This window comes from Pseudopipra pipra, chromosome 12 (assembly GCF_036250125.1).
Source record: "Pseudopipra pipra isolate bDixPip1 chromosome 12, bDixPip1.hap1, whole genome shotgun sequence".
Taxonomy (NCBI): domain Eukaryota; kingdom Metazoa; phylum Chordata; class Aves; order Passeriformes; family Pipridae; genus Pseudopipra; species Pseudopipra pipra.
Genome location: NC_087560.1, coordinates 4,105,155 through 4,118,791, shown reverse-complemented (window position 1 = coordinate 4,118,791; position 13,637 = coordinate 4,105,155). Strand labels below are relative to the sequence as shown.

Genomic DNA, 13,637 nt, shown 5'->3' with positions numbered 1-13,637 from the left:
CATCTCTCCTTGAAGGGAGGTAGCTGCCGAGGTCTGTGGCAGCGGCATATCCAAGCTGTTCCCATTTAGAGCCGGTTGTGGTGATTTCCATCCCTCTCCTCTGTCTAGTAATCCTATCAGACATCCAGGTCACAGGTCTCCTTGGAAAAGTTTTGGTTCTCTGTGCCTACTGTGGAATTGAGCTAAAAGGCACAACCACCTTTACCATGTGCACAGCGCGGGCTCGGTTCGGATTTCGCAGCCTGTGGGAGACTGGGCACATTTGTGGGGCCACAGGGACACTTGGCATGACCTGCAGCTTTCAGATCTGCAGCCAACACTTTGCCAAGAGCCCTGCTGAGCCACAGAGAGCTGCTGCTGACAGCACGTGTCTGACAAGCAGCTGCAAATACTCCCTTTCTCCATGTGTGTCAAGAAGAAAACCCAGCTGGGTGAAGAAGGTTGGCAGCAAGGAGGGAGGGCCCAGTGATCCTTCCTTCAGAGGAGGAGCCAACCTGCAAGGGGTGCCCGAAAGGAAAGTGAGGGCAGCCTGAGCAGGAGGAGCTGCTCTGCAGGTCACACTGCCTGGGCTGATGCTGCTCTGGGAACACAGATGGGTGGGAAATGGTACCTGGAAGGATGGGACACTGCACCTAAAACAGAACTGCTCACAGGCAGGATGTGCACAGCTCTAGGGATGCTTAGAACACCCACCTCTCATGCACCCCTGGGCACTGGGAAATGCAGGGATTCCAGATGGATTCCCTGCTGCCTGTGGTTCTTTTCCAGCCTTCCAGCCCTTGCGTCTGGCCCCAGTTTGGCACAGCCAAGCCAGTCCATGCCCAGAGCACAGGGAAAGCTGCTTTCTCTGCCAGTCCCAGACAGACTCCAGCTAAGCAAACACAGGTGTTGCTCCTCACACTTGCCAGCTGCCCTGTTCTGGGGCACAAGCTCTCTCACTGACTCTAGGGCTTCATTTGCACTAGCTGCCTTTTTGCTTCCCTCATCCCAAAGCCTCAGGCTGTAGCTGCTGCTCTGGAACTGGCACCACTTGCACCTGAAGGTGCTAGATCTGGCTGGCAGCCTGGGAATTCTCCCTAATTTTTGTGCCCTACATGCCTGCTCAGAGCAGGTCCAGCAGCAGAGAGGCGATGCCCTCATCCCCAAATCCTGCAGCAAAAGGCAGCAGCAGGCAGATGCAGTGGCCAGACAGGAGATTGATGCTCTGGGGCTTGGCAAGGCCCTGGGAAAAGAGGCAGGAGCTCGGAGCAGGGTGGCTCCAGCTACCAGGCACAGCCCATCGTGCTGCTTTCCCTCCTGCCACTATCCTGCCCACCCAGGAAAGCTGCCTGCAGCCTGGTTATCTCTGTCTCAGCCTCACCCAGGCCAGGAGCAGCCCCAAACAAAGCTTCACGCCCCTCAAAGTCACTGTGTCCCCAGGGATGCGGCCAGCTTGTTTTTGGGGATCACAGCCTGTGCAAAGCCCTAAACTTCCTCCTTCTCCTTTCCTGCCCAATGCCCCCATTACAGCAAAGAGTACTGGTCACTGGTAGTATATTTATATATCAATACAAATAAAAAACAAAACAACCCCCAAAAAAGGAACAACAACAAAAAGGTTTCTCTGAACAGGAGCAAAATAGGAACATTTACAAATACTTCTGGTTCTGGCTTGGATCAAGTTAATGTTAAATTAAAAAAAACAAAAACAAAACCAACAAAAAAAAAACCAAAAAAGAACTACAAAATGAAAACTACCCACCCCCCCGCCAAGATTATAAAAAAATAAGAATATACACATTCAAAGATCTTATTACAGTATAAAGCTGGGGAGGCCCAGGTGGTGGTGGGGGCCGGGGCTAAGGCTCATTGCCTCTCCAGGGTTTGGGGTTTATTCTTGCCCAGCACTTTCCCGGCCTGTGACTCAGTGCAGGGCTGGGCCTGCAGGTTCCCAGTGGCTGCTTGGGAAAGCCAGGCAACCTGGTGAGCCAGTTGGTCCCTGTGTCCCCATCACCTCGTACCAAGTGACTCCTGTGGCGGTGCCCCAAGGGGCAGGGAATGCCTGTGAGCTTCACACCCCTCCAACAACCCAAATCCTCCAGATCCTCCTGGGAGCAGAGCTGCTGTCTCCACAGGGAAGATGAGACAAGGAAATGGGGGGGACACCACCAAGCATCCTCGTGCCTCCAGTGGGACAGGCATGAGAGTGGGTACCATGTCCCAGTGCTGCCCGTGAGGGGAAAAAAGGGGAAGGGGGAAGATAAGACAGAGCCAGGACCAAACTCACCGCTCCAGGGATCACAGCAGTGAGGTGGTAGGACAGTGAGAATCCTCGGGAGCTGCTAAAGGGGAGCTTGTATATATGTATCTATATAATAGCTGGGGGAGCAGAGCGGGGGTATATTATATACACACATACATACAGACACACAGAGGGAGTGGCAGGTGAGACCAAAGCACACACCTCTCCCCCAGCCCCAGGAGTGGGAATACATTTTCTAGGACTTTGCAAAGCCCCTCTCTAGGTACAGCTTAGGTGGTCCCAACAACAACAAAATAACAAAATAAAAAAAAAAAAAACCAACTTGAAGAGAAGACAAACCACCTCCCCACGCAACCAAACCCAACCAAAACACAACAGGGAGGAGCAAGAGCCCCTTCCCGTGCCGGCGAGTGGCAGCTACTGTTTGGGTTGAATAAGGCACAGTTCCACAGCAGTGCTAACAGCTGAGGTGCTCTGGCACCGCCACCCCAACAGCTCAGCTGAGTCCTGGCAGACACCAAGGCAGCTCAGGCAGCCCCCGGAGGATGGGAAGGGGGCGTCTGCAGGGAAGCAGGGGATCTCAGTGCCCTGGTGAGCTCTTCTCCTGGGCAGCCCGGCTGTGGTTGGCGAGCAGCAGGCCCTCACGCTGGGCATGCTCGAGGATGGCAGTGTAGCAGAAGTAATACTGCTCGGGGGTCTGGATGCTGAAGGCGCGCTGGGTCCGCATGCGTAGCACCGTCTGGTAGATGTTCAGAGTACCCACGTCCTGCAGCTGCGACAGGCAGATGTCCAGTGCACAAAAGGTACCTGGGGACAACAATGGGACGGCATCAGCCACCAAACTGCGCCGTCGCTGCCCCTTGCCAGAACTGGAGTGGTGGTTCTCAGCCCCACACCGATCTCGCACAGGCATCTGGAGAATTCTCCCAGGTCTGATGGCTGTGGTAAGTCCTGAGGACGCGCATCCCAGGTCAACCAGTTTGCAAACACACCGTGGATCCCTGGGATGGAAATGTCCCAGGGAAGCTGGACTTGTCGTCTCACCACCCCCAAGACCTCCACTGCACCCGTTACCTGTCCTGCCGATGCCGGCGCTGCAGTGGACCACGACCGGTGGTCCCCTCGGGTGACCCTTGAAGCGAGGTCCCAGGGTGCTGACAGCCACCCTCTGCTGCTGCTTCACAGCCCCCAAAAAGTCAATGAGCGTGGCGGCGGAGGAAGGAACGCCATAATCTGGCCAGCTCAGGTACTGGAAATGGGACACCAGCCGCCGCTCCCTGGTCTGGGGAAAGCAGGGGAATTAGACCCTCTCCCCTCCTCGGACCCACCATGCCCCCGTGCTGTCCCCCACCAGGCAGCTGTGGCCACGCACCTCCGAGCTGTGGATCTCCAGAATGGTTTTCTTGTAATGGCTGAGGTTCTCCACGCCCAGGTTGGTGATGGTCAGGGCCCCGAAGCACACCTGGAAATCCTTCTCCAGGGGCCAGTACTGGCCACACTTCCTCCTGCCTCCCTCCTCTAGCCTGAGAGCAGGACAAGGACAAGCTGGTCATGTCCTTCTTGCTCTGCTTGGGATATGTCCCATGCCACTCAGCCTTGGTCCTTCGGGAATCCCGCAGGGACCAAACTGTCTGTTCTTGATGCGATGTCCCCCCACTGTGGAGCTCTGGCTGGCACCACGGCTGCAGCATCACTGCACGGAGCCCAGCACTGCTCATCCCGCACCAAAAATGCTCATTTTGCACAGAAAAAGAGGTCTGTGTCCCTCCATGAGCACTCACCGGGTTGTCATCACTATCACCAGGACGTTCTGCTCCCACACCATGCGCCAGAAGTCACCATAGGTGTTTTCCAGAGGCCCTGCAGGGACAATCCACACTTCAGCCCAAAACCTAATGGATTTGGGCAAACCCCTTTGCCCAGCTGCTCCACCAGCCCCCCATCATCCCCACAAGGAACCACAGTCCCTTCCTGTTGGGACTGACCCAGGTTTGGCTCCACCTGCCCTGCCTGGAGCTGCCACTGATTGCCCCCCCAGCACCGAATCCCTACGGCTCAGCACTGATCCCCCGTCTCTGCTCATCCCTGGGAAGATGGGGCAAATCCAGGGCTGGGATAGGGGAAGAAGGGAGGGGGCTGCTATCATGGATGGAGGAGGATGGATCCACTCGCTCTCTCCCAGGAGAAGCTCCACTCCCTCCTGGTTGGAGACTGAGAGGGAAATAAATATACCCAGGGAGGAGTAAATATACCCAGAGAGAAGGGGGACCTGCTGGGCATTGTAGGGTCCTTCTCCTGGGATGTCCCCCACCACGGCTGGTGGCTGCCACTGGGCAGGAAGGTGAAGCCCACAGCTGCATCAGGAGCAGAATAACCTCTCAGAGGCTCGGGCCATACCCTGTGTGCCAATGTAAGCGTTCCTCTGCTTGTAGCCATCCATGAAGCTTGCGTTGATGTAGTCAGTCAGCTGCAGGGAGAAAAGCGTGGATGAGATAAGGCTTCCAGAACCCTGTGTCCAGGACAGCTGTGTCAGCTTCCTGCAGGACTGTGAGTTTCCATCCCAGGCTGCCTCACCTCCGGGCGACTGTATGGCTTTGCCAGCTTGACACGGGTTTGGTCCAGGCAGGGCACGTCCCCATACCGGTTCTTCTCCTGGTTGTAGGGTGCCCTGGGAGGGAGGGGAGAGGGAAGCAGCAATGTTTTCCAGGCAGTGAAGGCAAAGGCAGCATGCCCTCCCTCTGCACAAACCTCTGAAGCCTGTAGCCTAGGCTCTGCTGCCATCACCTGGTCAAAGCCTCAGGAGGTGGAGTCCCGGCCAGGTCCTGGTCCCTGCTGTTCCCTGCGGCTCCCTCCTACCCTGGGGGGCTGCAGGACCTACAAAGTGGGCTCACACCATCCCTAGGCGGGGGTTCTCTGTTGCTAACCCAAAGTACCACACCCTAAAGAGGCCGATGGACCACCATCCAGCAGCAGAAGTGTGTGTGTGGGGGGCACTCAGCTTTTTGGGGCGAGAGGGGCTCCTGACGTCTTTCCCCCAACTCACAAAGAGCAGACAAAGGTGCCGGCTGGGCTCCTGCGCCGAATATCTTCATACTCTTCGTAGATGCCCTGCTTCTGCTTGTGACTGACATGATCCAGTAGCTCCTGGAGGGTCATGGACTTGGGCCCGGGGACGTGGACAGAGCCGTTATCTTTGGGGGCCGCCAGCGGCACCAGGATGAGCTCGTCCAGGGGGTCAGGGTGCCCATTCTGCTGGGGCAGGAACCGGCAGTTCCAGCTCAGAGGGTCCAGTTTGAGGGACCCCCCGAGGTACTCCGGAAGGCATTCCCGTGGCAGGTGTTCCTTCAGCTCCGACATCTTCACCATCTGCACCTGTGTGAGGAAGAGGAAAGGCAGGGGTCACTCCAAGAAAGTTGGAGAGGATTCACTGGGGTTCGGGACAGGGGTGCCAAAGGTCTGGTGCTCAGCAGCTTCCAGCAGATGGGGCTGAGCGGCACAAGCTGCTTCCACCATCCTGTCCCAAAGGGAAAGCAGCCTCAGCCCTCCCTGCCGAGGGTCCTGTGCCAGGAGGGTCCCCACTCACCCGCTCCCGCAGCTTCTCCTTCAGCAGCAGGCTGATGATGGAATAGGGCACGCGGAACCACATGGGTGCTCCCACGATGAAAACTTTCTTGAGCCGAGCTGGGAAGGCACCCTGCAGGCAGGAGGAGCGGGTCAGATCCACTCTGCTGGCAAGGGACATGTCCCAGCAGAGGTGACAATCACCAAAGGGACCCTGTGGTGGCAACGCCACATCCAAAGCATTCCTTGCATGCTCACGGTTGTGCTTGTTTCTGTGAGCCAATAAGGAAACAAATTACTTCCTTGGAATTAGGCAGGCAGAGGGCTTGTCTCCGCAGGGGAGAGGTGAAGACCAGGAACTGGGATTATGCAGAGAACACACCCTGGCCAGCATTTACTGTTACTGTTTTTTTCCAGAGAAGGCACCAAATGCCAGCATGATTAAAAAATAATTTGCATCTGTTTTCCCAAAAGCGCTGCCAGCAGCTGTGAGAGGAATCTGGCCCGGGGACAGCTGATCTCTTCTGCCCGCGGGACACACAGCCTCAGCCTCAGCTGGGTCCAGCCTGGCAGGCTCCCAGTGCCTTCCTGAGGTCCTGCGGGGCTGGAGCCTGTGCTCCTCAGCCAAGACGTGGTCAGCATGGTCTGGGGTGAAAACTGATGCCAAAACCACATGTCTTCGGGTTCTCAGTGAGCGCGAGTGGCCCATGCACTGTCCCTGGACACGGGGTCACCCCGGACATCACCTTAAGCAGGTTGAGGATCTTCTTGCTGAGGTCCAGCTCAAAGTTGGTGTACTGTGACCCTGCCATGTCGTAGATGAACACCAGCCCATTCCTTTGCGTCTCAAAGCTGAGAGAGAGGAAAGAGCAACATCGACTCCACAACATGACTCCTGGAGCAGCACCTCTGCCCCACACTGACCCCTAAAAATCCCTTTCTGTGCTTCCAGAAGGACTCACAGACCCAAACCTCACTTCCATCTGCTCCACCACACCTCTTCCTACAACCTTCATTTAAGCCTGGCTCATACCTTAAGCCTGTCTCAGTGTTATCACCCATGATGGGTAAGGTCAAAAACAGAAAGAGCCCACCAGGGGGCTGGGGAGGGGGGATAGGGGGGAATGTCCCGGCTTTATATTTTTGGCAGGACTCACATTACGCCTGGCTGACAGCAGGGCTGCCTCCTCCCCAGCCAAAGCCTGCAGGAATCTGGGGCTTTTCTAAACTGAACCCAGGGCATAGACAGGGCGAGGCTGCAGAAGAGCCTGGTTCATGGCACAGGGGATTTTGTTCCCCGGCTGAACACCTCCACGGGGAAGAGCGGCTGGAGTTCAAACCAGGGAATTTCAAGCCATGGGGAGCAGTGACCACCCTGGGAGGAAAGGGTGAGACACCAGTGTGAGACAGGGTACCTCAGCAGAGGCAGGCTCACCTCTCCACGGCTTGGTCTAGCAGGTAGAAGAGTGCCTGGAGCACCACGTGCTGCACACTCTTGCTGGGGTGGTGCAGCTTGGCTGTGAACAGGGCGATAGAGGCTCCCGAGGGGTCCCGCACGCTCTGCCGAGGAAACAGGGTCAGGCTTCTGCTGCAGCCATGCAGAGAGGAGCAAGGATGAGCCACCCAGCTGGGATAACTTGGGGGGGTACACCCCACCTACCAGAATGGTGAACTTCCCGCTGAGCAGCTCCGAGCGCAGCGGCTCCTCGTGTGGCTTCAGCTTCACAATTCCCTCCTTCAGCCGTGTCTCCTGCGGGCAGGGAGCTGGCATGATGGGGGGCACGGGCACTCCAGCTGTCCGCCCACCACCACGGCCCCATGGGGCACCCAGCCCTCCAAGGGAACCTCTGCTCCATGAGCCCATTTTCCAGCACGCACTCCAGCATGGGGAGGAGCAGCTTTGCAAAACCAGGCTGGGAAGGACATATATGGATCTTAATGTACAGGGAGATGCCCCATGGACAGAATGCACGGGTCGGGAGGGCACCTTGTGAGCTGCTCTCAGCAGAGGGGAGGGGACTGGGATCAGTGAGATCTCCATGGTGACCCGCCTTGGCTGAAAAAGGATTTTCCAGCTGGATAAAACTTATATGGGAGTGGGAAAAAGAAAAAAGAGTGGGGGGAGGGTAGTCCTCCGGAGCAGGGATCTCCCTCAGAGCAGGAATCCCTTGCCCAGGGGGGTCCTGGCCCCGCTCACTTACCCGGTAGGAGTGGAAGAGCTCGATGGCCCGCAGGACGTCGAACTTGCGGGCCATGAGGAACTTGACAGCCACATTCCAGGAGAGCGGGGACACATTATACTGGCCTGTCCACTTGTTGATCTCCTCCAGGAACTGCTTGGTTGCCTGTGGAAGAGACCAGGGGCATGCAGTGAGACAGGGTGGGAGGAAGAGGAGAGCCCGAGGAGCATCCCTGGCCATGGTGGGAGCTACAGTCCTCAGCAAGCCCAGCAGCTCCTCAGGGTGAAGAGGAGAGCTCCACAACAAAAGGGGTAGGGGCAGTGGGGATGGAGATGGGGGAAAAACCAGCGTGTGAAAGGGAGACAGTGGTAGGAAAAATGGCCTTGGGGCTGGGGGACACTCATGGAAGGGAAAGGGGGAGCAAGAGGAGCATTTTACAGGCATCAAATTCCTGTTCAGATACAGCAAAAACAGCACAGCAGGTACCCATCCGCTGGCAGCAGCTGGCAGCTCCTGGGGCTGCAGCTCCTCCTTGGAGCAGCAAACCTGGCTGTGGGAGCACAGGTAAAGAGCATGGAGGGCTGACACTTTGACCTGTTACAGGACATGGACCAGCTCGCCCGATAACACCAGTTTCACATGGCCATGGAAGACCAGGAGGGTCCCAGGATGCAGCTTTGCTTTCTGCTGCATATTTATCCCCTGTCCCACACAGGAGTCCCGGGGGAGATGGGGAAGCACAGCCCAGCCTTCCACCACATCCTGCTCAAAGGATACAGGCAGGATGGAGGGAGTTCCCAAAATGCCTCATTCTCATCGGGGGCACACCCCAAAATGGAGGAGCTTCTATCCTCTCTAGAGTGGAGGATGGCAATGTCATCCAAGGAGGAGGAGGAGGAGGAGGAGGGACAGGGAGTGCTGAAGGCTGGCTCCAGGAGCAGGGAGCACAGGCAGACGGTGGTGTTGGATGTCAGGCTGCAGCACAAAGTTACTGGGAGCTATTCAGAGCTACTGGGAGCTATTGAGCCAGAAAAGGTTGTTGGTGTTAATGACTTCCGACAGGAGGAAGCGAAGGGCTGGGGTTTATCGGCGGCACGAGGCTCAGCAGGGGCAGTGAGCCCTTCTCATGGGATGAGCTGAAGGAGCCCAGCTCATCTGAGGGGTCTCTCCCCCAACACTTCACAGCCAGGAGCACCCTGGGAGAGCACAGGGGAAAGTAAATGGGGCAATACAGGAACCATCTTCAGCCTTAACACAGCACACATCCACATGTATGTATATAGGAATATATCCTATCCACAAATATATCCTATCCAGTATATCCTGGCTGTACCTCCGCTCCTCCAAGGCATCCCCAGAATCTAGGGCTGGGGATGCAAGTGCAAAATAACAGTGGAGATGCTCCTTCCCCAGCATGTGCAGGATGGCCCAGGGATGGAGGTGAGCACCAGGTACACTCCCACTGCCCTTGGATGGAGACCAGAGCCAACACTGCAGCCTGGGATGGTAATGATACCCCAGGACGATGGAAAGGGAGGCCCCAGATGATGGGAAGAGGGGCCAAGGGGCACAGTGGCAGTGAGGAGAGGATGCAACATGTGGTTCAGGTCTCCTTCTTCCACATCTAACCCATCACACTTCACACAGTCCCGCTTCCAGCATCCATCATGAGGGGTGCCAGGCTTTTTGCAAGAGGGAAGATGCACAAGAACAAGCGCTGGCTTTGCAGGGCAGCTCAGCCATGAATTTCAGCTTTCCCTGGGAACAGAACCAAATTCCAAACTTACCAGTGCCGACATTCAACAGCAGGGAGCCAGGAGCTATCAACCATAGTTCTGCTCCCTTCGTGCACTCCACCGGGTCTCATTATCTACTCCCAGCCCTGATCCCACATGGATTTATGCAGGTATCAATCCTAGTGGAGCAGGGATTGCTCCACACACCGAAACAAAGCCCATGACCCAGACCTGCAGCAAGAAGCCCTGTTCTGGCAGCACTGTGAGCGAAATTGTCTGTGGTGGGGCGTTTGGAACAATGCTGGTCTTTGGAGTGCTGCCGTCATCCGTGTCCCCGCTCTGCTGTGCCGCGGCAGGGTGGTGACAAAGCCACTGCTGCTGGGACATGGGGGCTCTTCCAGCCCTCCTCCCCCAGGCAGCAAACCTACCCTTCTTCTTCTCATCCCAGGGAATGGGGGGATAAATCCGTGAAAACTGCAGCTGGGCTGAAAACCTCGAGGAAAAACGGTTTGGCTCCTCTGGGATAAGCTAGGGAGGGAACTGCAGAGAGCGGGCAGAGATGTCCCAAGACTTGCAGAGAGAGGAGTGGGGTGAATTTCCCCTGCCTTGCTGTCAGTAACAGGGGAGAGCAGAGGAAATCCTGACGGTCATGAAAAGGATGAGGGATGGCAGGAAGGGGATGTCCCAGCCCAAACCACCCATGAAAAGAGGGAAGCTTCCACTATTTTGGCTTCCAAGCCACCGAGGGCATCACTGAAGGCAGCCTTCCCCACCCCAGGATGATCCAAACCTGGAGCCACTACTACAAACATACCTTCACTTTCTCCATCCAATATTCCTGCATGAACCAAACATCTCAGATCCCCCTGCTGGGACACGGGCCCAGTTACAGCTCCTGCTGCAAACCAACCCTCCCTGCCCCCGCAGGCTCTGTTAAAACCCATTGCTGGAAGCTTTGCCGCCTTCACAACACAGAAGAAAAGCAAATCTCAGGCACCTGCAGGGACGGAGGGCAAGAACAACCCCCATTCCTTGGGATTCTATCCTGGAGATAGCAGTACTGCTCCCAGGAGGAAAAAGCCTGCACTTCCTGAGCACCAGCACAGGCTACAGGAGGGCCTCCTCCATGGGGGTTTTGGGAACTCGGGATCTCTGTCCCAACTCTCCTAAACCTCCATGTAGAAATGAAGGATTTTTAAAGGAGAAAACCAACCAACCAACCATCTGGAAAACCAAACATTTTGGAAGGAAAACCGGACCTTTTCACCTTCGCATGGCAGCCCCCAACGCCACCAAGGTGGCCGATGTGACAGCCCGAGCGTTGCCGTGGGGCAGAGGCAGCCTCCAGCAGCACACCCAGTCCCGCTCCCAAGCTCCGCATCCCCATCCAGAGGGAAGCCCAGTGGCCGCGGCTCAGCCGGGTGGGCAAACCTGGGGATGAGGACAAAGGAGGGAACAGCCAGGGATTGCTCCGGCCATCCGAGGTGCCCCCGGTGACTCCTGGGCCCCGCTCCCCGAGCCCGGCAACATCCTCCCGCGGTGACGCAAGGCCGGGGAGGAAGCCGGGACGTCACGGGAGGCCTGGGGCGTGGGAAGCGCGTGCACACACATCCCCACGCACCATCCCCACGCACCATCCCCACGCACCATCCCCACGGCAGGGAGGCCCGCCAGGAGGGACGCGCTGTTTTGGGGATGTGGGACCGCAGCCCCCTGCGAGGGCTTCTGGAGCGCGGGGCAGTGGGGAGTTGCGTGGATGGGGGGCTGTAAGGTTGGGGGCTGCGTGGGTTTGTGGGATGCGTGGGTGGGTGGGGTGGAGGGCTTCCCATGGGGCGAACCGCCCCGCTGGGAAAAAACAGCCCTGCCATCCGGGGTAGCCAAAAAATGATGGGAAAGGAGCGGCGGGAGGGGGCTTGGGGGAGATGTGTGAGCGCTCGGGCTCCTGCCCAGCCCGGCCCGGGGAAGGGGAGCCCGGCGGGACCTACCTGCTCCTCCTCGGCGCTGAGCTCCGCGGCCATGCTGCGCAGCGGGCCGGGCCGGGCCGGGCCGGGATGAGCCGAGCCGGGCCGGTCTAAGCGGCGGGCGCCCCGGCGGAGCCCATCCCCGGCGCTGCGGGCACCGGCCCCTCCCGGCGGCGAAGGCGGCTCCGCCCCGGGGGCCCCGCCGAAAGCGCCGAAAAAATTAAAATAAAATAATAATATATATATTATATTTTTTTATATATATATATAAATATATATATATATGCGTGTATGTCTGAGCACCCCGGGAAGTTTGGCTCGGACCGGGAGCGCCGCTCGGCTGGGCCGGGCCGGGCCGAGCTCCCGCCCCGCTCCGCTCCGCTCTGCCCCGGCGGGGGCGGCGGCAGGAAGCGCCCGCACACCCCGATCCCTCCTCTCCGTCCCCTCCCCGCGGCTCGGCCGGCCCCGGAGGGCGGGCGGGGGACAGGAAGGCCTCTCTGGCGGGGGGGCGAGCGGGGGGCAGCAGCCGGGATGGGGCTGGAGGGGCCCGATCGCCTCCCTCCCCCCCGCCCCGCTCCGCCGCGGCTCCCCCAGCCCCAGTTCTGGCCGCGGCAGGCGGGAGCACCGCCGCTAAAATGGTGGCAGCATCCTCCTCTCCTGCTGGTGCTGGATGAAATTCCCGGCACAGCATTTTCCCCTGCCGGTATTCCAGCCTCGCGGCCTTCCCCCACGAGCAGCAGTCTGGGATTTCCAGGCGCCTCTTTTCCACTCCCTCCTCTGCAATCCGTAAATTGCATTTCCCGGCTGGGCGCAGGTGTCAGTGCCTGGATGGAGAGTCCCGAAGCTTCTCCGGGAGGGAGCGGGGGGATCCCGGGGAGCACAGCAGCAGTCCCACCAGAAAGCCGGGCCCTGGGACAAGGGGACATTTTGTTCAGCCGAGGAGCACTGCGCTGGCAGCGTGCCCGCAGCCGGAGCCTGTGCACCTAACTGGGAGAAAATGGAAGAAGGGCAAAGGGAAGGGGCTGAGCCCCGGCTGGATGAGGGCTCCAGGCTCGTTCTGTCCCCCAGAGACCCAGACCACGTCTCCACGTCGAGCTGCCGGCTCAGCTTTCCTGCCCCAGGCCAAATTTCAGCAGCCGGGGAGGGTGTGGGGGGCGTGATCCCCTCCGCTGGAGCTGCTGCCTGTTCCAGCTGGGAACGGGATCACACCCAGCAAACAGAACAGTCACAGCATCAAACTGCACTGGCCCCGGCGACTTCCGTTTGACACCCTCTCTCCAAACACAGCCTTTGGTTCCCAACAGGAATTGTAATGCAAATATTTATTTCACCAGCCCAGCTCATGCTTTTAAAAGAGAAACTATGAGGCATCATCTGGAGCCAGTGGAGAGCTGCAGTCGCTTCCCTCTTGTTCTCCTCCATCCATCAGAGCACACAGCTCCTATTTGGCTGTATTTCCTCTCCTTCCCTTGGCCAGAGGACCTTGGAAGGCTGCTGGGGGGCAGTAACCTGAGTGCAGCTTTCTCTGCCTTAAGGGATGCACAAATCTTCCATCCAGATGCCCACCTCCGGGTTTAATTGCCTGACGGAAGGAAAACTGTGCTGACAGGAGGTTGGGTGCAGTCTCCTGTTCAGCACTCTCCCTGCAGATCTCTGCCAACCAGAGAGGCTGAAGGTGGGAACCTTTGAGGGATGGGGGGGATAAGGCAGTCCAGGTGTCTATCATCTTTCCCTGAGCCAGCTGCTTCACACGCTAAAAAAATAATACTGAACATTATAAAATAAGCAGCTGTTTGAAAGAGACAGCTCCAAACACTGCAGAGCCAAGGGTGCCGCCTCCCTCCTGGGGAAGCCCCCCTGCATCCAGGACAGTTCCTGCTGCCCGCTGGTGTAATCAATAGTGGCTGCACAGCCAGATGGTTGCACGCAGCCCGCATGCTTGGCACAGAATCAGCCT

General features: G+C 57.9%; 1 protein-coding gene across 3 annotated transcripts; it reads right to left on the bottom strand.

Moving 5' to 3' along the window:
* Positions 1–1,516: 1,516 nt before the first annotated feature.
* Positions 1,517–11,921, bottom strand: PTPN9 (protein tyrosine phosphatase non-receptor type 9). 3 transcript variants are annotated; one of them, XM_064668480.1, is made up of 13 exons: positions 11,705–11,921; positions 8,005–8,148; positions 7,464–7,553; positions 7,239–7,363; positions 6,550–6,655; positions 5,826–5,936; positions 5,286–5,614; positions 4,817–4,910; positions 4,640–4,709; positions 4,024–4,102; positions 3,615–3,765; positions 3,317–3,524; positions 1,517–3,049 (listed from the first exon to the last, which is right to left on the bottom strand). In XM_064668480.1, the coding sequence occupies exons 1-13, from the start codon at positions 11,735–11,737 to the stop codon at positions 2,823–2,825; spliced, it is 1,767 nt and encodes a 588-aa protein (XP_064524550.1). In that variant the 5' UTR covers positions 11,738–11,921; the 3' UTR covers positions 1,517–2,822. The 3 variants fall into 3 exon arrangements, with proteins under 3 accessions (XP_064524550.1, XP_064524548.1, XP_064524547.1); XM_064668478.1 differs by lacking the exon at positions 11,705–11,921 and adding an exon at positions 10,979–11,688; XM_064668477.1 differs by lacking the exon at positions 11,705–11,921 and having other exon boundaries at positions 8,005–8,554.
* Between the last annotated feature and the right edge of the window lie 1,716 nt (positions 11,922–13,637).